The sequence below is a fragment of the Aythya ferina genome, assembly GCF_964211825.1.
Source record: "Aythya ferina genome assembly, chromosome: 2".
Taxonomy (NCBI): Eukaryota; Metazoa; Chordata; class Aves; order Anseriformes; family Anatidae; genus Aythya; species Aythya ferina.
Window position 1 is genome coordinate 14,416,304 of NC_140297.1, and position 27,672 is coordinate 14,443,975.

General features: G+C 42.0%; 1 protein-coding gene across 2 annotated transcripts in view; it reads right to left on the reverse strand.

Moving 5' to 3' along the window:
* The window catches only part of CCNY (cyclin Y), a 123,523-nt gene extending 96,883 nt beyond the window's left edge, over positions 1–26,640 (reverse strand). Inside the window, exon 1 of one of the 2 annotated variants that reach the window (XM_084507945.1) lies at positions 26,108–26,640. In XM_084507945.1, the coding sequence (XP_084364071.1) occupies positions 26,108–26,261 (154 nt within the window). In that variant the 5' untranslated portion in view covers positions 26,262–26,640. The remainder of the gene's footprint in view (positions 1–26,107) is intronic. The other variant, XM_084507947.1, reaches the window with a different exon arrangement.
* Positions 26,641–27,672: the final 1,032 nt, after the last annotated feature.

Genomic DNA, 27,672 nt, shown 5'->3' on the forward strand with positions numbered 1-27,672 from the left:
GTTTCACAGCTCTTGGAAAGCCCACTTCCATTAATCTACCATGAGAAAGGACAGGAGATAAAATTCCCAGGCTGCAGAAGGCATTAGGAAAATTTGCTAGCTGACTATACGTTGAGAAAGAACTCTAACAGCCAAATGATGTCACTGTGAATAGACGGAAGATGCTGTAATTCTATTCCTCCCTTTGTCTTAATGGAGTTATTTATGTCGCAATTCTGAGGGCAGACCATTTACCAAAGACTTTACCAGACACCTGACGTAAAGGAACAGCACACCAAAAACCAACAGGGACATCCTGGTCCCACTCGGCAGAGGCAGGTCTGTGCTCCCCTGACTCAGCCTTCAGAGCCTTACATGCAAGAAATTTGCCGACTCCTGCTACACATTAATATTTAAACTGCTCAACCAACCATCAAGAGACTCATCATCAAATACAGCTAAAAATATAGGAAACAATTAAAAGCCTCAGCACACATAGAACTGTAAATACTACAAAAGTTATGCTTTTAAGTCACCTGTACAACCCCCCCAAAAAAAAAATCAGAACAAGAAGTATGTGCTGTTCTGTATCACCAAAGCATAAATATAAAGAGCTGCTTCGAAATTAAATACTCTCCTAAGATTAGAACCCTAATTCAAAAAGGTTTGGCCTGCTGGTCATATACAACTTCCACAGAAATAATATATGCTCAGCACGCCTTTAATAACAGGGTGTCTTTTATTTAAAAGATTCATTTATTTGATTTAAAATATTCATTTAAAATATTAATTTCTTGGAAATAAAAGATTAGGCATTTCAGGCATTTGAATGGGTTGCCCAGAGAAGTGGTGGAGTCACCATCCCTGGAGGTCTTTAAAAGACGTTTAGAGTTGAACTTAGTGATATGGTTTAGTGGAGGACTTGTTAGTGTTAGGTCAGAGGTTGGACTTGATGATCTTGAGGTCTCTTCCAACCTAGAAATTCTGTGATTCTGTGATTAATTAAATTGAAAGCATGGATCTCAGTTCACATGACACGATTCCAAACTAGCCTCTCATACACGAGCAAAAGTGACACTGAAACCAGATGCAGGGTCTGGCAACAGAAACTCATGTAGAAAGAAAGAATGAAAACAGAAGTGAAAAACTGTCACCAAAAAAAAAAACAAACAACCCAAACCCTTGAATTTAGCCAATCACTTTACACAGGTAACACGTGGGCGATTTTAAAACATGAACAAGTTTTCTATTTTTCATCAGACACAAACATTCTACACCCATTATGTTTGCTGCTGAGGAGGAAAAAGAAAGAGGTCACCGAAACACATCTACCCACACTACGCCCCTGTGAGTTACTAACCTGAAATTTGAGGTGTGCGGAAGTAAATGTTAGAAATGCAACTCTGAGTGTGAAGAACAATCCGTGATGGGAAAGCACACTAGCACGCGCTTTACAATCCTGAGTACAGAACCACGGTGGTCAGACACTTGAAAGAGAAAAAAAAAAAAAAAAAAAAGGAACTAGCTTCTCTGGATTAACTCAATAATCAAAAGCTCAACATTATCGATCCACATGGTGGGAGCTGTGTGGGTTGAATGCTATTTCACTTCTCAGATTCTACTTTGAAGTCTGAAACAGAGTAGGCATGGTGGTCTCAGCCCAAGCCCCTCAAAAGATCACTAAAAATCATTTCATTTAATGTGAGGCAGCCAACTTCCTGCTAGGACACACGAGGAGAATATTGGATTTCTCTGAACAAGACTGGTGGTAGGGAAAAAAAAAAAAAAAAAAAGAAAGCACCAACAACTGTTTGGCATGCCTAATAGTTATAGAGAAGATCTGTTTGCATTGCTTTAAGGAGCAGAGAATAATCACTTCATTGTCTTCAAAATGTTTATTATCTAGCATCATAATTAATGCCATTCCAGTCAACTTCATATGGTAAAGCAGCAGGAATTAAAAGTAAATACCAAAACCCCTGTCAAAAGGAAAATGACTGCAAGAAGCTATGAATACTTGTAAATTATCTCTGTGATTGTAGTTACTATGATTTGTCTTTCTCTTAATAGTTTTAATTCAAATCCAGAGAGCACAACAGAAAGAAAAAAAAGACTCCGGGTTTGTTCACTTTTCCTAATCAAGATGGGGCAAGGGGCAAGCACATTTGTAGGGGTTTACAGGAAACATCCTTGTCCAAACAGGGATTAGACACAATCCTACAAAATACCTTTCCTTTGAGGAGAGAAAGATTTTACAATGATCTGAACTCATTGTTCTTGTGCCTAATTTTTGAAAAATATACATAATAGAAAAGCAGACTTTTCATTTTTAATTATGAATTCACTACTCAATTTTGAACAATTTTGCTCAATATTGATGAAAAGAAGAATGAACAGAACCCCACACTACACAAGATGCTACCTGTTTATCTATCAGATTGTGCTGCGAGGATATACAACCACAAAAATGTATAAAATTAAGAGCAACTCTATCACAAATTAAAAGCCTGAGCATCTAGAGCCTAAACTCTAAGCACTATGCATAAATAGGAAATGCAAGCATTTCCCAAATACACACTGTTACGGTTTTTACCTCATCCTGTGGAGGAGAAATAGCAAACTCGGTAATAAGTCCGCAAGTTATGATCCTAATTGTCAGTAAAAGGCTGACAGGACTTTACTGAGGCATTACTGAATAACAACGCCTTCTGCATCATGTTTGTATGTTTTAAGAAAGTCATTTGAGAACTAAGCTGTTAATGTTGCGATATTTAATAGTAAACTGTCAAACTCTGGCCCACTAAACCTTTGTGTCTCATGTTCAGAACTGTTAAAATGCAATGCTACACAGAAAGTGAAAACAGGCTTGAGAAGCCGTAACTGTTCACTGGGAACCAATAAATGCTTCAAGCATACAAGGCTCTTTCAGAAACTTCAGCTTTGCACAGGAAACGAGGCAGACTTGAAGTAAGGTACACCGTAACAGTCAGCTGAAAACCACTCATCAGGGAGCGGTAACAGAAACTGATACTTCTGCAGCTTATGAACCTATCCTGAAATTGTTCTGCAGTGCATTCCAGCACGCTGTGAGTGACTTACTGAGCTTTTCCTTCATCGCAGCCAGACTCAAATACACACTGCGGTATAAAATATTGTATGTTTTTCTCCACCAGTTCCACTGCAGAACAGCAACAAAAACTGTAAGCAAACATGTGACAAGCTTCAGCTTAATTTTTCTGCCTCCTTTCTGCCTCACAGATGAACTGGCCCGAACACTGCCAGTGGTACTGCTCTGCTCGATTCACAGGGATGGTCTTGCTGGGACAGCCAGCCCTTCAAGAGACTGAAGTTTAACACAAGAATTCTCCAGATTGCTAAAGTCTGCTGCAATCTCGTGACAAGATCAGCTAAGAGACCCAGAGATCTTTGTCTTCCCTCCCATCTTTCCTCACATCCACTCCACTTTCTTCCCCATCATTTCCAGAGCAGCCCCGTGGTTAGAGACCATTCTTTCCACCCCCCAAAAAAGTCCCTGTGGGGACTTTGCTTTAGTCCTCAGAGCAAAGCACTGAGCTTTGCAGGGCTGGCCTAATAGCTCAACACCCTCTCCAGCCTTGCCACTCCTCTGCACAAAATGGCCTCCTCTTCCCTCTCCATCCATGACCTTCTGCTCGCCTCCCCATCTCTTGCTCTCACCACAAGCGCTACCTCCCTGATAAACGGGTCTGGCTGCAAAGCTGCAATTTGACTAATTTCTGTCAACTCTACCAGAAAGAACAACAGTCATAAAGGAACGAAACAAAATCACCACATGCAAGGTTCTGGCTTCCATCTGTAGGCCTCGTTGGGTTACCAACCTGCTTGCTATCTTACCTGAGAGAGGACAAAGCTGTCAATCCACTGTTAATGACAAAAGTAACCACAGAACAAAACAGAAGGCCAAAAGAGAAGGCCAAAAAGAGAAAACCACAGGACAAAAGAGAAGGCCAAGGAGGGTTGGGTGTTTCAGATGCAGAAATTCAAGCTGTGTTCATACCGACAAACAAAACAAGTCATGTTTTACATTTTTATTTCCTCCAACATCACAATAGCACTGAAATTATACACTAAAACCAGAGGAGAGGGCGAACTAAAAAAGAACTTGCAACTACAAGACAGACAGCCAAATCAACACTTGGCTTCGTTTCAGGTCAGAAGGAAAACAAACTTCAGCACAGGGAAGAGCAAACACGGGGAAGGGTGACCATTTGCATGCAAGAAGGTCACACATTTGAACAAACATGCCAAAACAGGAAAGCTCTCCAGACAAACACCTCCTGTTGGCAAGTGTCTTCCCACTTCCAAGATATATTGCCTCTTTACAGGGGAAAGTATTTACAGCCTTCCAAGAGCATGCAACATGCCTCTGGGCACCCAATATATCCTTATGAGGTTACCACAAGCTGCCCTGTAACACAAGTCTCCAAGGTTTGCATCAGCACTCAGTAGATCCCTAAGAAGCAGAGCAGGGCTTCCTCAGGCTACCAGCTCACTTCGGGTAAGCACGCTTGATCAGCCAGGCACGAAGATGAAGGTTTTCGTTCCTGTCACAAAGCACTCAGCCAAGAGAAGCACGACCAGGAAGTTAAAATGTAATGGTACTGTCACCGTAGCATTGAAAAAAATTTATTTCTTACAAAACCTGAAATCAAAAATAAAGTTAAAATGCATACAGTTTGGGAGAGGGTTGATTTGTTGGAGCAGGGGAGAGAACGGAGAAATGTATCCAAAGTCATTTCGTAAAAAATGAATTTACAGAAAGAAGATAAACATTTACACAACCAGAAAATAATTTTAAGTAGATCTTCCACGGTTATATAAACTGGTAGAAATTCAACAACTATAAAGAGGCTGGAATTCAGGCACTTGCCTCCCAGCGTTACTAGCCCCTGGGAAACTGATCCTTGCTTCAAATTGCTCATTCTTAAAAAATTCTTGTCAAACTTAGAGAATAGGCCATGCAGAGATCTCCAGTGGATGCCTCCTGACATCTGATGATGCAGCACTCCTGTTTTCGGATGGCAGGATGACTGGGGGAGAGGAACTGCAACTCAAAGGTGACAGCACGCATGTGATTCACAATCCAAACATTTCACTGCAATGGCAACAGAATCAAGGGTGAGGTTTTTTACTTCAATGACCTTTCAAACACAAAAAAAGCAGAAAATGTTCCTGTGAGCCAAATCAGTTCAGAGAACATGAAGTGTAGTTAATTCTAAGTACAACTAAATGAGTAAACACGTACATTACAGCAATGAAATTTGACTTCAGGCATCAGGTATGTAATAATGATTTGACACTGAGCTGTGGAGTACACATACCACATAGAGTATTTCCTATTTCTCTACACAGGTGCAGCACAATGCTCCTATATATAGGAGCACTGTATCTGAGGAACTCAAGGGCACACACCGCTCCTCCACGTGACATGGCCTCAACCACTACGTATTCAAACTGGCCAAGAGCTGGCCAGGACTTTGCAAGGTCCTCAGAAAAGAGGGCAGCCAGAGGCAAACCACAGGTAGACACACATGGTACTATTAGGCCTGGCAGAACCTTAGGTAAAATAAAATAAAGTAAAATAAAATAAGATAAAACCCTCAAACCAGAGAAAAAGTTTTAGGAAGATTAAGAAAATACCATTAAATTCATTACTACAGGTGAGACAATGCATTACTCATATCTTTCTTGTCTTGCACAAGCCATCTACGATTCAGACAGCTCTTTCTAACCACTTATTTAGTGAATGTCCATGCTCACTTTTGCAAAGCCAAGACTGAGACCATTAGAGACCTCCAATATCTCAATTTATACCAGCTAAAATCCAATCCATTTCGCAGCAGCCTGAGCTGTAACAAGAATTACTTCAAAATACTCCTTCTCAGTCAATTCCCTGTTGGCAGCTTTCAGCCCTCCCAGCACACAACATGCCATCATATATATACATGATCAATCAAACCATTAAAAATGTCACTGATGTTGAAATGGAAAGATTAACAGGGCCCTAACTCCTTGAGCTCCTCAGAATTAAACAAGTTCTGGCATGAAACACGCCAACTCTGCAAGTCAGACTGGAGATAAGAGGAACTGCAAATTCATTTTGCTGTGTGTCTTTAACAGTGTTGTTGTCAGTAAATACAGATTGCAGGTGTTATATACCTCTGAAAAAGTCCTCAAATGTTTCTAACAAACAGAAAAGAACATTGATGACTAAACACAAAACTGATCTTTTAAGAAAGTGACATGCTGCTGCTCACTCAAACAGGTTACTTTCATTCTACAGTTTTGGGATCCCTGTTTGTTTTACAACTCCCAAAACAAATTACAAGAACAACAACAAATAAACAAATAAAGTGTTTTAAGAATTTTTAACACCTGTTATCATTTTTGCCATATATTTTTAATGGGCAGTATCTACTTTTGCCCCCATAATGGACATTTCAATTCTCTATCTGAGAGATAAGCATCAGCTAGAAATTATTTATTCACACTCTATTGACAAGTGTTGCTTTAGAACATAAAACACCCTCTACTAGTTATCCATTCACCTTCCCCCAAAAGATATAACTGGCTCGGGATTTTTGTTTTATGTGAACTTTAGAAGCTGTATTGATCCCTTCTGATAAAGGCTCCGATATGGGGAACCCTAAACATTTCTGAAGTCCAGCTTCATATCAGCTGCACAAGAAACATTATTGTGAAGTTATAGTTTTGTATTGGTTACTTATTGGTTATTTGTATTGGCTACACAGAAAAAAACTGCTTGGCACAGTACTGTTAGAATACAAAACTAAAATAATTACACCAGAAAGTTTGCCTACCATAGGCACATTATGGCAGACAGTGATAAAAACTCATCAGGCTCCAGCCTGGCACGGCCTCAGATGGTATCAGCAATCAACTTCAGAGCACGCAGAAATGGCTTTGAAAGGAGACACTGTGATGTGATCCTGCAGATTAAACAGGAAAATTCAAGCCTTTGAACGGGATTACAGTGTTGAGATAAATGAGCACAGGTGTCACCAGTTTATCTGGAATTAGCATCAGGGTTTGGGTCTTTCAAAATCATAGAATCTTTAAAAGTCTGTAAATAATTGATTTAGTAAAGGAAAATGATCTGTTAAAGAACTTCATTACTCCAAAGTAAATTTTCTCCAGAACAGAAGCAAAGATTAGAGCTAGACAAAACACACAAAGATACTTCTTCAAAAGGATCAATGTGCCCACAGATACCAGAGTTAACCCTGAAGCTTTTCTTTTCTCAGCACACTTGCATTTCTCTTCTGCCTTCGGTTTTGCTATGAAATGAGCGATCTCTGCACTAAGGCAGAGGTAAAGCTCCTTAAAAAGAGAAACTCTGCTTCTTTGTTAAGGGCAAAAATACCTTCCAACAGCAGTGTTGATCAATACAAACCCAAGAAAAATAATCCATTTTCTAACACTTAAAACACTTAAATGCTAAGTTATACAGACGTGATTTTGATAAATGTTTCACTAAAAATAACCTATCTGAAAATCCCTGTAAATAAAAGGCCATTACATGCTTGAAGACTAACGAATTATTTTCTTTCTCCAAAGGAGGCAGGAACATAACAGAGTCAAATCTTTTGCACATTTAAATACTACAACAGAGGTTTTAGAGACTGATTTCTTGTATTTTAATTTCCTGGTGCCATCCCAGCAAGGCACTTCAACAGGATAATAAGCCTGTCTCTTAAAACAGCACATCCTCTCCAACTTATGAGAATAAAACAGGCTGGTGCTGTTACCACTGATACAAATGAGCTGCATTCCCTACAGGGAGATTTTGATTCCTCTCTTTGTGGATGTCTACTTTGAGAACTGCAAAGCACAATGGAAAAGAATTAGAAAACTATTTGAAAAAGGAGATCCCCTTTACACTAATTTAACTCTTCTTACAAATGGCACACACACGCGGCTTTTTCAAACTGTGTAGGCAGAATTCTCCATGCAAAACTAGTAATATAAGGAAACTACTTAAATCATTTTTAATTTCAGGTAACTAATCTCCAGATTATGAGTGAAAATAACCAATTCACACTTGTAACAAAGTTAATTTACATGATTAGTCAAACACAGGCACCAACTCTTTAATCAAAATTAAAAAGTATTTATTAGTTCAAAACAGTTTTCTAATATAATACACTGTTCATCTCAATTTCTAGCACACAATTTCAAGGTGATGTGTCTATTCTAGAAATATTAATCCACCTTAATTTTCTCTATAGAACATGTAATAAGCTACAGGTAATACACAAACAGAGAGGGAGGGGAAGAAAGAGAGGGAAAAAGACCCTATATAATTGCTTAGAATCACCCTGACAGTATTTTTGGCTTCTGTACATCTTTGCTCTGTTTTTCTTGTATCCTACAGTTCTCAACATTCTGCAGTGTATAAATGACCAGAACTCCCAAATCAGGCTTATTAAAATCACGGAGATTTTAAATATGAAATTTCACAACCCTTATCTAAGAACATGGTTGTAACATAAGCGTAATACCCTAATCTAACACCGTGTATAGGTATATGAGAGGCCTGTCGTTGTTAAGATTACTCTAAATAATACAAGTTAAGACTGAGCATATTACACCATAGCTGAGCTTATCAGCAAACAGTGAGTTTGCCCTGTGCAGAAATAAATTTTTCACATAGCAACAGAGAAGAGAATAGCAGAAATAGTCAAGAGGACTCTAAAAAAACACTTGAAATGGAACATGTTGGAAGTAAATTGGTAGGGTTTCAATTTTAACAAGAAGCTTCTGAAAATTTATTCATTTCAAAAGCAGAATATTTAACTATTATGAGCAAGGGAAAACAAGAACAGCCATCTAGAAAGCAGACAAGTTTTCAGCAGTCTGCAGGGATTTCTATGCAGCACTCAGCAAAAGGTAAGGAAGTCCAAGTGAAACAAAAATAAGCAATGCTCATAAATAACAGAAAATGTGCTTTTAAGCATGAAAATTAGTCATGAATCCATGAAGAGTATTTGAATGGAAACACAGATACAACTGGAATTACTTACTAATAGGCTGAGGCCTAACTTAATGTGATCAAAATGACAGAAGAGCAGCCTCCTAGAGAAAAGGGGTATGTATCTTGGTTAGCTGATGGGGTTGAAAGAACAAACACAAACCAGAATTAACAATATTAACACTTCCTTGCAAGTATTCTTCTTTAATGAGAGCAATATTCTTCCACTCCTTACTGACAAAGTTAGAACTGAGATGGTAAATGCCAGAAGAAGGACTTTCACTTGTTGAACCTACAGGCCTCCTTTCTGCAGTCTTTCCACCTGCCTAGCTAGAGCTCCAGTGCCCATCACAGAGCAATTTCAGTTTAAAAAAAAAAAAAAATAGCAAGATTAAAGCTGTTAGTGGACTCTGACTGTTCGTCCACCAATTAAATCTAGCCAGCTCTGAGCAGAAACACAGTATGGGTGTTGTACATTGCCCCTGACCCAGCTACCACTGCGGAACACACCTAATGAGTGTCAGGCACAGAGAGAACAACACTGGGCAGAAGCCACTGTGCTAAAATGCCCTTTGGTGTGTGGTATTTCATGCCACTGGACGCTGGCACGGGAGGTACTTGGCAGCTCTTTTTCTCTTATCTGCAGACACGAGAAGGTGCAGACCTCCAAAGGGTTGTTTGTAATGCACGTGTACAGCTTTCAATTTCAGGAACCGAGTAGATCAGATCATCCAAGGTCTGCATGGAGCCTCAGGAAGTGGGCAGCAGTGGGCAGCAGCAATCAGAGAGAAACGAGAGAGAGAATCATCACTGTACCACTTCCTATTTAATTTCATATCCAGACTCTGTAATGTAGCACTAAGCAACACAGAGACCTTACTGCGGTTTTAGGAATGACTGGGGAGGTCTTTAAGATAAAACTATATTAAAAACAGAGATGATTTCAAACCTCAGAATTTGAGCTGGATCAGGGGCACCTTCAGAAATACTGACAGGGGAGCTCTTTGTAGGTTTCATCTGTCATGATCTGCATTAGACTTCAAGAGGAACAGACTTCTACAGAAATTAAATCTTTTCTTTTTTAAGCTGACTCAGTATTTCTGAAATAAGAGGGGAGAGTAGAAGCATTTTCTTAATCAGTGCTACGGACAGGCTTTAGCTAAAATACATAAAAATTACGGTCTCAAATGTCACCTGCTGATTATGCTCAGCTCAGTATTTGGAAGCCTAATCTTTCTTGAAATGCTATCTTTGAAAAGGTTCTTCTATTCATTTGAAAAGAAATGGAACTGAAACACTAACGCCACAAATGTATGAACACATTTGGCTGTGGTCTCCGATTGCAGTCCTGCCTCCACGCTGAATCTGTCTTGTGAGTACGTGCAGCAGGGGCTAGGGTGAGGGCAGATTTCCACCCCTCACCCCCCAATATATTGCTTTAAGGCATCGTCAGATTTGATACGCACACCCACTTGGAGATGTGGACTACCCACATGGTTAACTGCAGCTTAACCACTGAATTTTCCTTACCTTTCAAGTGTGTATTTTTTATAATTACTAAAGCTGCCTAAATAATCAAGTGCAGAAGACACCTCTTCTAGAAGAAAATACTTCCTTTTATCCTGTAGCAAGCATTTCTCCATATTAACCCAGTTTTCTTTTTCGTGTGCAAACAATGCTCAGAGCAGCAGAAATTTCGTGTGCAAACAATACACAGAGCAGCAGAAATTTATTTATTAACACAAGTTTGTGTTTCTATTCTTTTTTTCTGCTATGCACATTATTAGTTAAAGAAACCTGCTCTAATAAGACAGAACTTAGAGCACATACTGCATTCCTGCATTCCCCCCAAACAGTATTTACATGCCACGTAATACCCAATTCACCATCCAGCATGCTCTGCAAAAAAAAAAAAAAAGAACTAGTGAGACCATCAGGCTGACCTTTCTCCTTCAGAAATTATAAAGGCAGTGAGTGCTGAAGTAAACTAAAAACTTGATTTTGGGAAGCCATTTCCGTAGCTGACTCTGGATGAGTTGACCCCATGCTCTCTCTAAGGACAAAAGCACACTTCAGTCTGTAAGGGCATAGAATTTCAATGCTGCAGCACTAAAATCATATTTCACATTGAAACTACAACTTGATTTGTGTGTCCTTGTGAAACTTCTTGGTGTGTGAGGATTGTCTTTAAGAACTAAGTTTTTTATCTAAGAAAAATATTAAGCAAAGAAGAAAAATACGTGTATTTTTCAACATTTTACTTGACACTGAAAACTCCTCGGTGTTCTCTTAGACCATCAACATAGCCTAAGCCCAGAAAAATTAAAGTATCAAATATCTAAGCACGTCTGCTGCTCACAGACCTGCATATTTCTCTGGGACTCTCACATATGCCCTCCTGCCTGGGAAATACAGGAGTGTGCTCCAAAACTATCGCATGAACAAACTTACTTCCCTGTATCAGACGCAATACAAATGTAATACAGAGGTTTATAAACATGCAACATTCATGCTTTTTTTTTTTTTTTAAAGGTTAAGGCTATCTTTTCTTTAAAAATAATTCCACATCCAAATAGAATTGTATTACATCTCCATGTCTTTTAAATGCTTCCAGGTATTCTCCAATCCTGTAAGGCTCTTTATCTAACACAGCACGCTACAGATGTTTCTGTGCACATTCCTGGAGCAGCTGCTGCTGTCAAAGCCATTTGGTTTGACCAACTGTGGGATTTCTCAAATTCTCTGCTACAGTCCAATGCAACACTTTAAGGCAAGTATGTAAGGCACTAGTTGGAAAAAGGTAAAACTCAGTTAAAAAAAAATATACATATAATAATAATATATATATATACACACACATTAAAAGAAGTCTTAATTTGCATTTGTTTTTAGCCTTACAGGGTAATCAAGTGGTTTGCCTTTCTGAAAGTCAGTCTTACATCATGAATATTTTAGCACAGTATACACACAGCAAATGCTGTGCAGTAAATAACGTAGGCAAGTAGCAGACCCCGAGTCTGCAAGAAGAGAGGGAGGCAGAAAAGCAGTTGGTAAGCTACTTTCTAAATATACTTTCACAGAGAAAATATTTGAGAAAGAAAAATTCCACCCTTTGATAAAACCCACAAGGAGCTCGAAAAGATGAGGAAGGATTTCCACAGCTCAGGGTTGAAACTACTATCAAAGCAACTACAAATTAAGCTCTAAGTAGAGATACAGCTCGACATCCCTCTGAAAGAAAGAAGCAAGTCTAACAGATCACTTAATGCTAAATTCATGTTCAGCAGAAGAGAAAAGCTTCTGATTTTGTCTTACGTACGGCCCAACCAACCACCCTAACAAGGATACAACGCGCTCTCCACCTTGCAAATTCTATGAGGCACTTCTCAGGCTGCGTCCTTCACACCTCCACAGGAAGCTCAGAAGAAAAGTTTCCATCTGTGAGCGGTGAAAATAAAAAACTTCTGTGACCCATGGACTAAGGATGAAAAAAATTAAAAAGCCACCTATTTTCTAGGTGTTCACCATTCAGTGTTTTTCACTTTTTTTTTTTTTTTTTTTTTTGAGAAGAAAAAATAGAAGTTGAGGAGACCAATTGTACAGTGTACAGAGGCATGAAGAAATTAGCAAAATAAGTCTTTGAGTTGTTACCAGCTCTATTTCAGCTACATGTTCCTGGCAGGAAACTCAATGTCCTGCATCTACACTCACACAGAATCCCTGATTTTCTTTACAGAAAGGTTTTTTTTTGTTGTGGAGTTTTTATATATCCATACATGTAAATTACACTCCCACAAATAAAATGTACTGCATCAATTTTACTACAAGAACTAAATTAACTCTACAGGGCTTATGTTAGTAGAAAAATGCTCAGTCCACAAACCTGAGGCAAGCTGAAGGAAGTCTCAAACCTTGGATTTGATTTCAAGAGCTGTGTCCATCCATCAGCTTGGAAAACAAACAGATTTGCTTAGATGCAGTTCCACTGAGTTCCTTTAAGCTCCTTCACAACAGATGAGTACACGGCCCTAAGTGAGTTTTAAATCTGAGAGAATGGTATTTAATGCAAAAAATTAGGGATACTGAAATTGCACCTAGAGTCTGTAGTACCAATGAATTATACATGAAATTGTACATGAATGTACAACGAAATTGTACAGCATTTCCTTACCCACTCACCACACATCTTCTGATGTGTTTCAAGGGCTTCTAATTGTCTTCCAAATACTACTTATTGACATGGACACTGCTTTGCTTGACAGATGCCGACTGTTAATTTTAATGCTAGCTTGTAGCATCAAAATACTGTTACTAAAAAATAAAAATCTTTTATAACTGGGGAATAAAAAAATCCATTAAGTGGGAGAGAACATATATTAGCTTAAAAATAAATCCTGCTCCCAAGATTCAGGCACGGTATTTGCCAGCTTACTTAATATCCAAAATCTCCTTCAGCTTTCTTTCTAAATCTCATCAATCCTTTTTGTTTAATTCCATCTTTCTGGTAAACAGAGAGCTGAAGACATCTCCTCGCTGCTGTCTGAGCTTGAAAACACACGGAGCCACCCATTACCAGTAGACTAATAAGCAGAGGCATAAATGCAGAAGGAATGTTGTTCATCACAGCAACCTCCATTTCTGATTCTCCACTGTTACTACATCAATATACCACCATGGAGATGATAATGATTCCTTTTAATTAAAAGAATGAAGCTGATGGAAATAATTAATGCTAACTACCAATGTGTTAGATATTTAAGATAGGCACGTGCCTGAGGCGAAGTGCTATACATTATCATAAAGAAACAGGGACTTATCCCTCCCATCTGTTTTCAGATCCATTCAGAAAATACACTTAAACACGAGTTTATTTATTATTATGGGAGCAAAAAAAAAAGTTATCATGACCCAGTCCTGGGTAACAACCTCATCCTGCTAGGATAAGAAAGCTTACTTGTTGCAAAACAATAATCCCTGCCGCAAAGAGAGAAACAAAGACAAAAGATCAGGGTCCAATGAAAATATAGTGGGTGAACAAAGAAAGAGACCCAGACAGTCAGATAAGCAGAGGTTACACTATTTGCTAAATGACACAGAACTGCTTTCCCAAACCAGGCCTTAGGTGTCTCTCCAAACAGCAAGCAAATATTGGCAGGCCTTTACTTGAAAGATGCTGTAGAGATTTTTCCAGAGATCAAACAGGCTCGTGGCTCAAAGTATTTTTCAGATTCCAGCTACATATTACCACCTCTCTAGAAGGCATCAGCATACACTTTCTCTGCTATTTTCCAATGGATATCATAAAAAAGTACCAGAGATACTTAAGGAAAGAGAACCGTAGCAAGCAGGAGGAAGTTAATCGGGCTATTTATAAATCAGATGCAGGATCCTCTCTCCACAAGTGCCCTGCTGAACAGGCAACTGAATGCTAAGCATCTTGCAGCAGCAAGCTTCGTGCTCTCAATTATTTTAGCAAGTGTTATTCTCACACAGGCCCTGTTTAGCAAATAACTTATCACAGGACTTAACTGCACGATAAGAGCCAGCTCAGGTGCTTTGATATCCTTAGAGATAAAAGCAATGGGCTTCAGGATACAGCTTACATGCACTGCTGAACTGAAGCTTCACAGGGTTAGTTATTTACTGCTCCACACTCCCTGCCGAAGAGTTGTAACAGGAGATACACATACACACACACACATATATTTTCGTATTTAATAGGTTACCTTTAGCAACTGGTATACCTGCATCAAAACTACTTTGCATAGATGAAAAATGGGATTAAAATCCCCACATTAGAACTGGCACCAGATCGGGTAGGTCAGCACATTCTCCTGAGATCCTGGTGCTTCCATTCACTTTTGTCACATAAATCAGACCAGTGAAGTGACACAGCTACAATGGCATGTGGCAACGTGCTGACTTAACACGGGGCGTACAGGGCCAAGTAGTGTGATTAGGCTGAAGGAGCTGCTTGCTGGAGATGACGGCATGGCCACAAGTAGGGCACAGGAAACACTCGTGACCATTGCAGGAACTTTCTACAAATAACAGAAAATAAGAGAAAAAGCAGATAGAGGCTGGAGAGCCTTTCTGCCCTACAGAGCCTCAGACCAAACCATCACACAGACAAGAGCCTCAGACCGATGAAAGTCATGGGGAGGAACAGCGCCAGGCCCAGGCCACACATGGGAGATGTAAATGTGGTCCCATCCTTCCTCAGCCAGCCAGGGCCAGGCTGAAGGTACAGCCAGACCCCAGACACCCACCGGGGCAGCACTACAAACCTTCCTGCCTGCTCACTGCCCCCGAGGCGGGGAGCACACGGAAACGCCTGCGAGCTCGGAGCTCACACCGCCCCGCTCCCTGAATAGAAGGAAAATCCTTTCTTGGCAACATATCCTGCCTTTCAATTAGGCAATGCCAAATCCATCGGGTCCCGATCCCCAAATAGAAACCAAGGAGATTCCTCATTTACATGGGGAAAGAAATGCACAAATATGTAGCTGGAGAAGATTTACATACAGCTGGACACATTGAAGCACGGGCAGAGCATCAATTACAGAGATGCTAATTATCAAGAATTTTCTTCCATGAATTGCAAATCTTAATACTGTTACTAACTAAATCTCTCTGCAGCTTTTTATTTAGACAAAAGCAGTGTATATGTATTCCACTATTATTTGGGAAGAAACAATCTACACAGCCTCAGCCTGTATTTTAAGAATTACAGCTCAAGCACCGCAGTGTATTCGTAATCCCAAACTGTAATCCAGGACACAAACTCGTCAAAAAGCACACATTTCCAAAAGTCAAAATGAAAATTAAGATCAAAAAACACACTCAATGCCACTTTAAGTGCAAAGATACAGGAAAAAAACTATAGGTATCTTACCTATATGTGGTAACTTGTGCTGATCTAAAACAGTAAGGCTTATTTTATCTGCTTGGCTGTAAAACATGCAGGAGGAGGTAGGAACTAGGAATGCACAGCAAATGTTAAAATGCAAACATGACAAAATATAAAACAGGGTTTTGAAATTCACACTGCAAGTTATGTCATCCTGCAATCATCACACCACCCCTGCCCTAGAAATACACTGTATGTATTGTTCACTTCTCATAGCTCAAAAAGCACAGCAGAACAGAAGGGGTCAAATAAAAGGCAATGAGATTAGAGGCAGGAACTTGGGTATGTTTGGGGTAAAAAAAAAAAAAAAAAAAGCAGAGCTGCAAAGCACTGGCAGGAGGCAAGTACTGCAGACTGTGGCAGAGATGTACAAAAAAGGGGATGGGGGAAGGCAGAAAAATCAGTCTCATTAAAGCTGAAAAGATGGAGGAGGGCAGTATTTGAAATGAAATTTTTCTCTTTCAGATCAAAGCTTGTTTAAGATTATACCAGCAATATGATTAAAAAAAAACAAAAAAAAAGAGAGTAATATTTTACTTTTTAAATGGTATTTTCCAAAATATTTGTTGAATACAAATATCTTAGGTATAAGTATTTCACTAAGGAACATCAAAAAGAGTTTGGGAAAAAAAGAGCAAGTGGAAAAAAAAGGCTGCTACCTATCCCTGGTTTATATTTCCAAAGAAGCCACAAGGGCCAACCCTTAAAGCTCACAGACAGCCCAAAGACAAACCCGGTGTTTGGGCTCACACCACCCAGCTCCCCAGCTGCCTCCAGGAACAGGGGAAGGGAGCCAGCAGCGAGCTGCCCGGACCTGGTCTGCACAGCTGCCTTCCCATCTTCTCGTACCAAACCTCCTGGGGCTGTGACTTCTTCCAGGCTCTGCACCTCGCTGCGTCCTCAGCAATCGCTCTGTAGAAGCCAGTATTTATGTGCATTTTGTTCTAGAGTAACAAACGTTGTTATCTGTATGAACCCATCTAGAGGTAAATCCACACAAAATCAGGGGGTAAGAGAACCATTGATGTGCTCCCTTACGCTCTCTCCTTTTACCACCCACACCTACACATAACTTCAGTGCTGTTGGGCTGCAAGTTTATAGTCAAAAGTTAAAAATAAAGAAGGAACCCCCACAACCAGATATGTGAAAATGTAAGAGCAGTTGTTCAATGTAGGTTCAGGTTCCCATGTAGTAACATAATGCTGCAGTGTTTGGGTTACATCAACTGTGATTCAACCACTTGTTATAAAAATAACTGTTTACTATAATATTTTTCAACGTGACTTGAGGTTGAAAGCTTACTTTTCACAAAACATTCGCTTCCAGTTAAATTTAACTTGGCAGCATCCCTTTCACTTAAATATCCATTTTGCCAAGTGGAAACGCTCCTAGATGTGGAATTCACATCACTGCTTAAATAAAGAATTGTAATTTTTTTTATTTGTTCTAGCTTTCCAAGGTGGCGTTGGTTTGTTTGTTTTTTTTTTTTTTTTCCCAAAAACAGTAAGTTAAAGCTCTCCTTCTGCACACTGTTTTTGGCACAGATTAGATCTCCAGGACCACTTCAGTTAAAGGCATCCTTCTCTTACCTAACCCCAGAAAGAGTACACACACTTCCCAGTAAAACAACAATTTCTTCCTATGTGTGGCACAGGGAGGATAACTGTGCATCTGCAGTACAGCAGACACTGAGCATCGCAAATGAATTATTGTAAAAGGAAAGAGGACATTTAGCTGCAGGCAACACTGTTTGAAAGCTTAAAATCTAACTGCACTTCCAAACTGTTTACCCCCTTTCAACGTCCATTGACTGAATAAAATGCATATGGATTTCTGTCAGGTGGGAAGAGCCACAACAAAAAGCTTGGAGAAGGAAGTGCTACCAAGAGCTACACAGGAGCGTTCAGGTGGGGTGGCCACGTGGCCTACGGCAGAGACGTGCCCAAGATCTCATCACTCACTCCTCATGATGCATTTTATCTTGATGCCTATTTTAACATGTGACTTTCAAATCCACTACATCGAACCACGTAGGAAGAAATACCAAAAGAGTCATCAGAAGAAAGCTTCCTCTATCTTGGTTTCAGAATCTCTTTTCAGGAAACATTCATTTCAGACGTAAATAAATCTGCGATTGATTACTACTTAATAGTCAGTAACATTAGTCGTCTAGATACATGGTTTGAAATCCTATGCCAAGAGGTTAATTGCATTACCTATTTTAATGGCAATAAGAGGAGAGAATTTCAAATTCATGTCAGATCATTCTCAACAAACTTCATGAGCCTGGGGATCCCGTAGCTTTAAGGCCCTGCCTACAGCTGTAGTTGAAATTGTGTGAGCAATTAGAAATAAAATCCTTGCTGATAGGATCTGAAACTGTTTGTTTTTTTCCTCTCTCGAAGTATACAGTGGAATAATGCTCTGAATGACTAGGCAAAACGGTCTGCAGTAACCAGACTCACCCTTCTGAATTTGTCTCTGCTGATCTCAGTTATATAGCTTCATAAATTTAATTAATGAAAATCAGTCTGCTCCAAAATCCTCCAAAATAAAAAGGAAACAGAACAAATAGATAACAGAATAGATGATAAATGTCCTGACTCATAGCAGGTGCGATACTAGGTGACATACCAGAGACTGCAATCCTACAGCAGTAAAATAACCAACCATCTAGAAATCTAAATTTGTATGACAATTATCTGTATGTTCCTCATCATAACACTTCTTTTTCTTCTAACCTGTATGCCACACTGGTTATTTTAACAGCTTTCTTTGAGGAGGAGGAAGTGGGGGCTGGCAGACACCAGAGACCACAGGTCACTGGATCTCAGTGGTACACAGGCTGGTAAAACACACAGACAAGAACAGACGGGATGTAAAGCTCTGACCGTCAGCCCACAAGTCACAGCTCTAATTCCTTTCAGATTCTGGGAGGCCTTCTTCAAGGTCTTTACACAACTTGCATCATTTCAGAGACATTTTAGTGGCTCAGAGACGTAATCAGTGCTTGTAAAGCTCCCTGACTGCAGCCTGTGAGCTCCGTGCTCCCAAAGCAGGTAAGTATGTCCTGTCCTGGTCAGGACCAGGTACAACTCCCAAACTTTGGATCTTCAAGTACTGCAACCTCCTTCCCTATGAAGGGCAGAAAAGAGGACAAAATGAGGTAGAAAATGGAACTATTAATAAAGACTAAAAACTGCAAGCACAGAAGCTTGCAGTAACTCCTGCCAGTCACTGCACATGCACAGCCTCACATACTCTTGTGATCTCTAAATTGCCCTCTCCCTAGGAAGTTCAGACACAAACAGATGTAGGGCAGTATTTCAAAACAGCTTTCCTGATCAAGTATAGCTTCTTCCTCACGCAGTATTACTTTCAGTATCTGAAAGAAACGCATTCTTTCCAGGAACAAAGAGAGTAATAAGTATTTGGTAAGATGTCATAACACGACAACACGGCAACAAAAACATAGCCCTCCTCACAATACTCGTGTGCAGGGATAAACTATGTACCAGGAACAGCTTTAAACATACCAATAATTTGCTAGTTTTTCTCCAAAACTAGAGTAGGATCTCTGTACCACCAGCTCCACACCTTCATTTAGTAACAACGCCCCTTATACATGACATTTGGGGTAGCCTGGCTTTATAAAAACGTTCAGACGTGGATTCAGGAATAACAACTCATCAACCCCCACCTTTATTGAAATACCAATGCAGCAAAGAAAAGGAGCTTTCAAAATTTCAACACAGTCTCATATTGATTTCTATGCTGTTGAAAGTAAATCTTTTCACTTTTAACCTGGTATCTTTGGGATCTCAGCCACAGATGTATGAAATCATTTCTGCAGACAAAGAAACTAACAAGCAAATAGCCTGAGCTCAAAGGTTTGGTGTTTTGTTTGTTTGGTTTTTATTTTTTGTTTTTAAACTAAAGCTGGGTGGTGTTACTTTTCAAAGAAGGTTATGAATGAGTAATTGAAGGCTGACTTCTGCAGAGAGAATGAATCCACAGAGATGCCAGTGCAGATGCTCTTCCCCTGAAGAAGCACAGTGGAGATGAGTGTGGCAAGTATTACACGAGGTGAAACACAATTTTTAATCTCAGTATTAGCTCCGCTCCATAAACTTGTCTTAGCATTCAAATACTACAGTTTTCTGTAGAATTTTTACTCTAACAAAGACAGCAGTAAAGTGCCGCTCAGTAACAAAACATTGCTTTTGTCAATGTTTTGTTCATCACGAGCTATAGACAAGAGGGTGATTCTGCAGTGCAAACTGCATCTCTGATGGGGTAGCAGAGGTGTTTCAGTACGACTGTCACATTGTCACACTTAACAGAAACAGCACCCCTTTGCAAAGAAATAACAAGAGAAGTAAAGAACATCAGTTAAGAAAAACAAGAATAAAAAGGATTTCAAGCAAATTCTCCAACCAGCTTTCACTAATGATTTCTCATTAATACCACAACAACAGCTCCTTGGCTGCCTTCGATACTAGCCAAGGACCAGTCTTCAGGACACCGGTGCTCCTGTTCTTTCCCCAGTTTGGGCTAGGGAACACTCTGAGTTTTAGTTAATTCTCCCAGATAAAACTCAAGGGCTGATGATGCTCAAACACAACTGGCTGGGGGAGTTATGATGGCACATTGGGCCTACCTACTTGGCAACAGGAGCAGTTTAAGCTGAGCTAAACAAATCCATCTCTGAATTTTGGTCAACTTCTGCAAGAAGTTTAATCTTGAGGAACATGAAAATATGCCAACAGCTCATTTTGGCAATTTGGGAGTATTTGCTTTCAAAGTTGGACTGTAAGGAGACAAAACTGCTACAGAAGATACACGGGAACTGGTAACTACTCCAGTGAAGGCAATACCTAAGCCTACTACTAGGTATATTTTGTCTAAATAACAAATTATTAACTTTTAAAAGTTTATTAGCATTTACAATCACTTCACATACATTTCAAAGATTTATAGAATATATGTATTAGATATTCAGTAGGACACAGTAAAAAAAGATCACCCCATATATCAGAATGCACACAGAAAACTAATGGGATTTAAGAAACTCTAATCACCCAAGTTCAAAGGAAAATTAAAGTAGCTAAAGTGATCCAATTCACTTGTACATAGCAAGCTCAGAGGAAGGCTGTTCAGCATTTATACCGTCAGTTTGTAAAAGGTATTTCATATGCTTGCAAAGATACAGAGGGAGGGTACTTAGGCTATGCCTGATCTGCAGCTGGCCGGCAAAACAAGAGCCACTACAGCCATGCTGGGTACTCCCACTTAGTCACCTTCCAAGCTCGTGACTCACTGCAGACAGCAGAGAGAAAGTGGTACTCACGGGAAGGTGCGAGATGCACCCAGCAAACATGCACCCAGCATCTCATGTGGTTCAGGAAGCAGCGTCCCACCACATGTGGGTGCCAAACTTGCAGGACTGCTTTTTGGACAAATAAGTCAGATCTGCAGCTCTGTTTCTTTTTAATACATTATTCCTACTGCATGTAAAATCTAAGGAAAAAACCTACCACAAAATATGGCAGTCCTTTACATTTTCAGATATATATATATATATGAAAATATCTATAATTTAAATCATGTCGTTCTACTTCAAGTATCAATTTACTCAGCCAAGACTGTTGATCTCGTGTAACTCACTTTCAAATAAAGTCTTCATCAGATGGCAGTGCCCTAATAAAATTAGTTAGCAGCAAGTTCAAATATGATTAGCCTTAGCATGCGTGCATCTGAAACCTTCTGCTGCTAAATATTAAGATACTCACTTCATAAAGGGTGTAAATTAACTGATTTGATGTGAATGATGTAAAAGTGAGGTTTTAGGAAGGGTTTATACAACACGATGGTGCCTCTCTGAGGAGCAGGGAACACCCCAGCGAACAGATGAGGGTGGCAGTGAAGTACAAAAGAAAGCTGTGAGGTACGTATGCATCACATGCAGTGTGCAGCATATGATGAAGCCTGGTGAGGTGGGACATGGCAGGTTCTTTTTGATTTTTAATGCACCAGGTTGCTGTGGTACTCCGGTGCATGACCTCTGACAAGTGTTTAGGAGCACAACGCAAACAACAGTATTGGAAAGTGTATGGACACCTCTGTGCACGCATTCTGGCCAAAGGAGCAAGATTATTGAAAGAGACTGTAAACCACACTATTTGTTTTTAAAGAAAAAAAAAAAAAAAGAAAAAAGAAGGGCTATCTTGTTATGATCCAGATGTTACCAGGAATGTTCACGCAAAACAGATTATTAATCTTTAATTTGCTTCTTAAGTGCTCCTATCTTCACTCCTGTGACTGTAAGTCATTTCCTTCACAACATGCAACCCATCATGCCCTAGCTCTTGAAGATGGAGATATACAAATGCTAAATAATCTCTTTTCAGGGATTCCCACATGCTATTTTCAAGAGGGTGGGGAAAAATAAATAAAAGAACAAAAAAGGGCTTTAAAAAAAAAAACAGTCCAGTCTTAGTAGTCTGTGCATTATACAGCAAAAAAATTAACATGACTGGCACATGATGAAAAGGGCTGAAGAGGTTTATCTGTGATGCCCAGTTGCACAGGATGACATTATCTGAGTTAGCAATGAAAAATGACCTAGTGACATTAGCAGGAGTTTACAAAGAGGAAAAAAAATCATAGGGTCTTTTTTTGGGGGGAGAGGGAAGGAAGAGACAGGTGGAGGGTGTAATCATTAAGTACCATCTTCCCTTACAATGGCCTAGGAACTCTCCAGCTAGCCTCATTTTGCCCAATTTAACTATGAGGTAGAGCAGCTTCGCTTCATGCCATCTTATCTGTGGCAAGATATCCTGTGTCCCGTCCCTACAGCTCCTTACTTGAGAAGCTTACTATGGAAATCATGCCCCCAACAGGGAAATCACGCCTGACAGCCCCCTTTTCCAGCTCAGCTTTTGCACGAGATAAGGCAGCAGCGGGTCTGGCTGGGCGAGCTGCTGGGGTACAGAATGAAGTGCAGCCCGCACCGCAGCCCTCCAGCTAGCCAGGATTTAAACACGCAGCCCAGCCACTTCCATGGCATGCACATGCAGATGTTTACACACAAATGAGACACAGAACCTGAAATGTCAAGGTTTCTACAGCTTCTACTTACTGCTGTCATCAACACTGTTGTAAAGCAATGTCCTGTTGACTAAAGGAACTAGGAGCCTGCAAACCTCGAACCTACCACCAGAATTTTCTTGAAGTAGATTTTTAAATGTGAAGTACTGAAAAATGTTGAAGCTGCCCCTTAATAATCATCATCAAACAGAGCAGGTTGCCAAGGGTGGGTAACCTCTGAACTGTATGTTACCATCATCCTCTTCCTCTGTCTCCAGAGGGAAAAGTCAAAATCTGCTGGGTGGTCTTTGCTATCATGAGCCTGTACAAAAAAAAGGCATCCTGAGGACTACACATTATCGAGAGAGTCAACTGGGCATGTGTGGAGTCTTAAAGAAGTCAGTTACCTTTTAGAAATTTTAGGAAAAACCATAAAAGACCGTAAAAGAGAGATAAATCCACCATTAACATTCTCTGGCATAAGTCATTTGATAAATTGCTCCCATTCTATCTTCTTTCAAAATTCCCTTCTCTTTCAGGTATCACTTCATAAACAGTTGTGAAGCATTACAGAAATGGAGATTTTCTGACAAGGTACCACTGACACAGAGATAATATCTTGCTATAAAACCCATTCCTAAGGAAGCAGAACTCCTCCAACCATTCTTTGAAAAGCTGCTACTGGATTGGGTTGAATCAGATGAGACGATTTAAAGGCATGACCTTGAAAGCAGATTTGACAAATGTTTCTTTATAAGGTATTTAACACTGGCAAACTTCAAGCAGTTCCACTTCCACCACTACTAACGGTTCCACTTAAACCATTGTTAGAGCTGGGTCACTCCTCCCTCTTTTTCCCCTTTCCCTCTGATACTCCCAGAACCAGGGTCTGCAACAAGGAAAACCACCCATCTCTTAAGAACTCAGAAACGGCCCACAAGTGATTTAAAGGCTTTAAAAGTTCCTGTTCTATTCAAGCAGCTTTACCCACTCCAAAATAAAAAAAGTGTCACGACTTTTGCTGAACATGAGCATGAAAGCAACTTCCACATGAACCACGTTAACTCAGCTGCTGCATGCCATGACTGCTCAGCTCCTGGAAGCAGCACTCGCAGAGCAGAGGCTCGCCAGAGACGTGAATTTGCACTTCTTGTGCCTGGCAGCCTCTGTCACTGGCACCGGGCTGGATGGAAGGGCTCCCATTTGAAGAGCAGCAGGAAAAATAAATATGAAGTAAAGTGTCAGAAACGTTCTCATTCAGTGCATCAGTTGCTATCATCACTTGCTTAAAAAAAAAAAAAAAAAAAAAAGAACATTTGGCAAACACTTGCAATTCGAGAAACTCCTGGAAATAGTTCATGATCTGTGGTAATATCAAGGAATCAGCATCCAGCATTTTCTCTGCATGACACAGATAAGCAGGCCATTGTTCTTCCATTGTTCAAATATCTTCATGTAATTGTAAAATTATTAAAAAAAATCATTATGGCTCCCTGTTAAGAAGTTTTCTTTCACCCCCATGACTCGTCTGTGAACATGTGTGTGCTGTACAACTTCAAGCAACCTGACCATGAAAACATAACAGGCAGTCTAACAAGAAATAAAATTTCAGAAACACAGTATCCTCTTACTACCCTTAGCAATCAGCCTGCCATCTCTGACTAAAAGACCTGCAGTGAGGATGACTCCAGGGTAGCAGCTCTGCAACAAAGCACACTCCAAAGAGCTGTTTTACCCAGCTCTCTCCAGTTGTTTCATGTCTACAGGCATTTACTGACCACCAGTCTCCTCAGTGACAAGTTATTTCCTGGCCCCTACCCATAAAGAGCAGCAAGATCAGAGCAAGGCACAAAAACGAAACTTGCAATTGTTTGCTCTTTTCAAGAATCAGACAGCTTGCCCATTTGAAAACATGGCACTTCACCAACAGCAGTCTTGGACGAAAAGCAAAAACACACACAAAAAAACAAACAAACAACAACAACAAACGTTCAAAAATTATTAATACAAAATGTAACTTGTTAGAACACTAAAAATCCCACCCCAGGATTGAAACATACCACAGTTTAAAGAGAGACAGAGCAGACACGTGCCTTGGTCCAACACACGAAACAACCACCCAACACAGATTGTTTCTTGATATAATCACTAAGCTACAGGAAGTTATCTGCATTGTGTGCACACCTTAGCAAGCACATGTGCCCTTACTATTTTCACCTATGCCCTTCTCCCATCCAGGGGAGGAAAAAAAAAAAAAAAAGGCATCAAGAACAAGGCACAAAACCCACACTGATCTGACCAAAAACTTTACTGCAGGATCTGTCGGTATGGATAGAGATGCACGCTGCTACGCTGGACAACGCTGCTGCTGGCAGAATTCATCATTCAGAGCTCAACAATTGCTTCTTTCATTTCCCTGACTTTCTCAGAGCAGACCATTATGTATTTTTTTCCACCTACTGATCCTCTTACACTCTGATTTTTTCAGCTGCGTGCAGCGAAGACATCTGAAAAACATTCCGATTTCCAGGACCGAATTCCAGAATTCGGAGAAATAACCTTACCCAGAGCGGGCACCCATCCGCTACCAGGGACTTCACAACCTCCCCAGTGCCAGGAACTGGCTTAGCACAGAACCGTACTAAAACCACCATCACATAAGCTACAAAAATAAAAACCCTGGCGGGCAAAGTCGCTCCTCCTGGCGTAGGCACTGCCCCGGGACGCCGCTGACCTTCCCCAGGTGAGGCTGTGGGGTCAGTGTTGCCGGTAACCGGGGCCCCTACGGCCTGAGGGGGTTCAGCTCCTCCTGCTCTGAGGGGCCGGGGGAGCATCCCCTGCGGCTTCTGCCCGCCGCCGGCGATATGCGCGACAGGCGACAGTCGCGACAGGCCCGGCTCCGCGCAGCCCAGCCCAGGCTTCCCCCTGCACCCTGCTGAGGTGCCGCAGGGCTCGGGCACCGCACCCCGGCGCCACACGGCCGGGGCTGGGACGCGGGGACACCGCGGCCGGGCAGGGCGAGGGGACGGGGAGCGAGGGGGGGGAGCGGAGCGGAGCGGAGCCCCCCGGGGTTCGCCGCCCGCCCGCCCGCCCTCACCGTCGATGTTCTCCCGGTCGCTGATGTGCTGCAGGTTGCAGCCCGTGTCCTCCCGGCTCAGATCGGCCTCGGGGCGGTAGGACTCCAGCCGGGAGTGGGCATTCCTGCGCAGCTTGGGGCTGGAGGAGACGCAGCAGGAGGTGGTGTTCCCCATCTTCTCGGCTCCAGCCCACCCCGGCCGGGGAGGAGGCGAGGGGCGGCCGGTCAGCAGCAGCAGCAGCAGCAGCGGCGGCGGCGGGCGGCCATGGGCGAGGAGGAGAAGGAGGAGGAGGAGGATGGGGAGAGGCGGCGGCTGCGGCGCCCTGCGGCTGCACTCGCCGGCGGCTCCCGCCGCTGGGTCATCCGAGGCGGCAGCCCCGCGGCGAGGGCTGCGACAGCGGAGGGCGAGCTAAGCGCTGCTGCGCGGCCGGGCGGCGCAGGGCCGGCCGAGGCACAGCCCCATCGCCGGGCGGCGGGGCCGCCGCGCTCCTCCTCCGCCCCCGCGGGCCCCCCTCACCCCCTCGGCACCGCGGCAGCCGCAGCGGCAGCGGCAGCGGCAGCAGCAGCAGCAGCCGCCCCGGGCGGCCTCCGCCAAGCGGTTCCGGTTCAAGCGGGCGGTGCCGCCTCCTGCTCGGGCCGCCGGCCGTGCCCGGCTCTCCGGGGGCTGAGGGGCGGCCCCCGAGCCTGCCGCCTGCCCGCTGCCGGGCGGGTCCGAGCCCCCTGTGGGGTTCCGTGAGGTGAACACGAAGCACGGGGATGGCCGAAGGGAGCGGCGGGGCCGAGGTGGAGGATCCCGGGCGGCGTTTCACGCCCTGAGGGCCGCGGCTCCCCCCGCACAGCCCCGCTGCTGCGCCTCGGGTGCTGCCCCGCCGGGGTCCCCTCACGGCAGCGGCCCCGTGACCCCCCGCAGCGGGGTGTGTCCTCGGCTTATTCGGGAATTCAGAGCATCATGGAATCATAAAGGTTGAAGAGGTTGGGAAAGGCCTCCAAGATCATCTGGTCCAACCGCTAAACCACGTCCCCAAGCACCACGTCCAACCTCTCCTTGAACACCCCCAGGGACGGTGACACCTCCACCTCCCTGGGCAACCCGTCCCAACGCCTGACTGCTCTTTCTGAGAAGAAATGTCCCCAAATTTCCAACCTAAAGCTCCCCTGGTGCAATTTGAGGCCATTCCCTCTACTCCTATCACTAATTATCTGTGAGAAGAGGCTGATCCCCAGCTCCCCACTCCACTGTTGGTCATAGATGAGTGGACAGAGAGCGTGCAACCGACTGGTGATGTGCCCCTACCATGTATTCAGAGCCTTCCCAGTCAAAATCCCTTTCTCCAGTATCAGAGTAATCCTAACGATGGAGACTGTGGATGTTTCTCATTAGTTTTGTTTTCTAATCTTTATAATCTAAGCAAATCTTGTGACTACTGGAGGTCTGAGTCATGGTAGTCAAACGGTTTCACTGATAATTCGATTACAGAGACACAATTGTGTCTTTGTAAATAATGCCCCAAGTTGGATAATTACATGAAAGATTTCAAGTTTTCATACCGCATTTTTTTTCAGATCACACATTGCAAAGAAAAAAT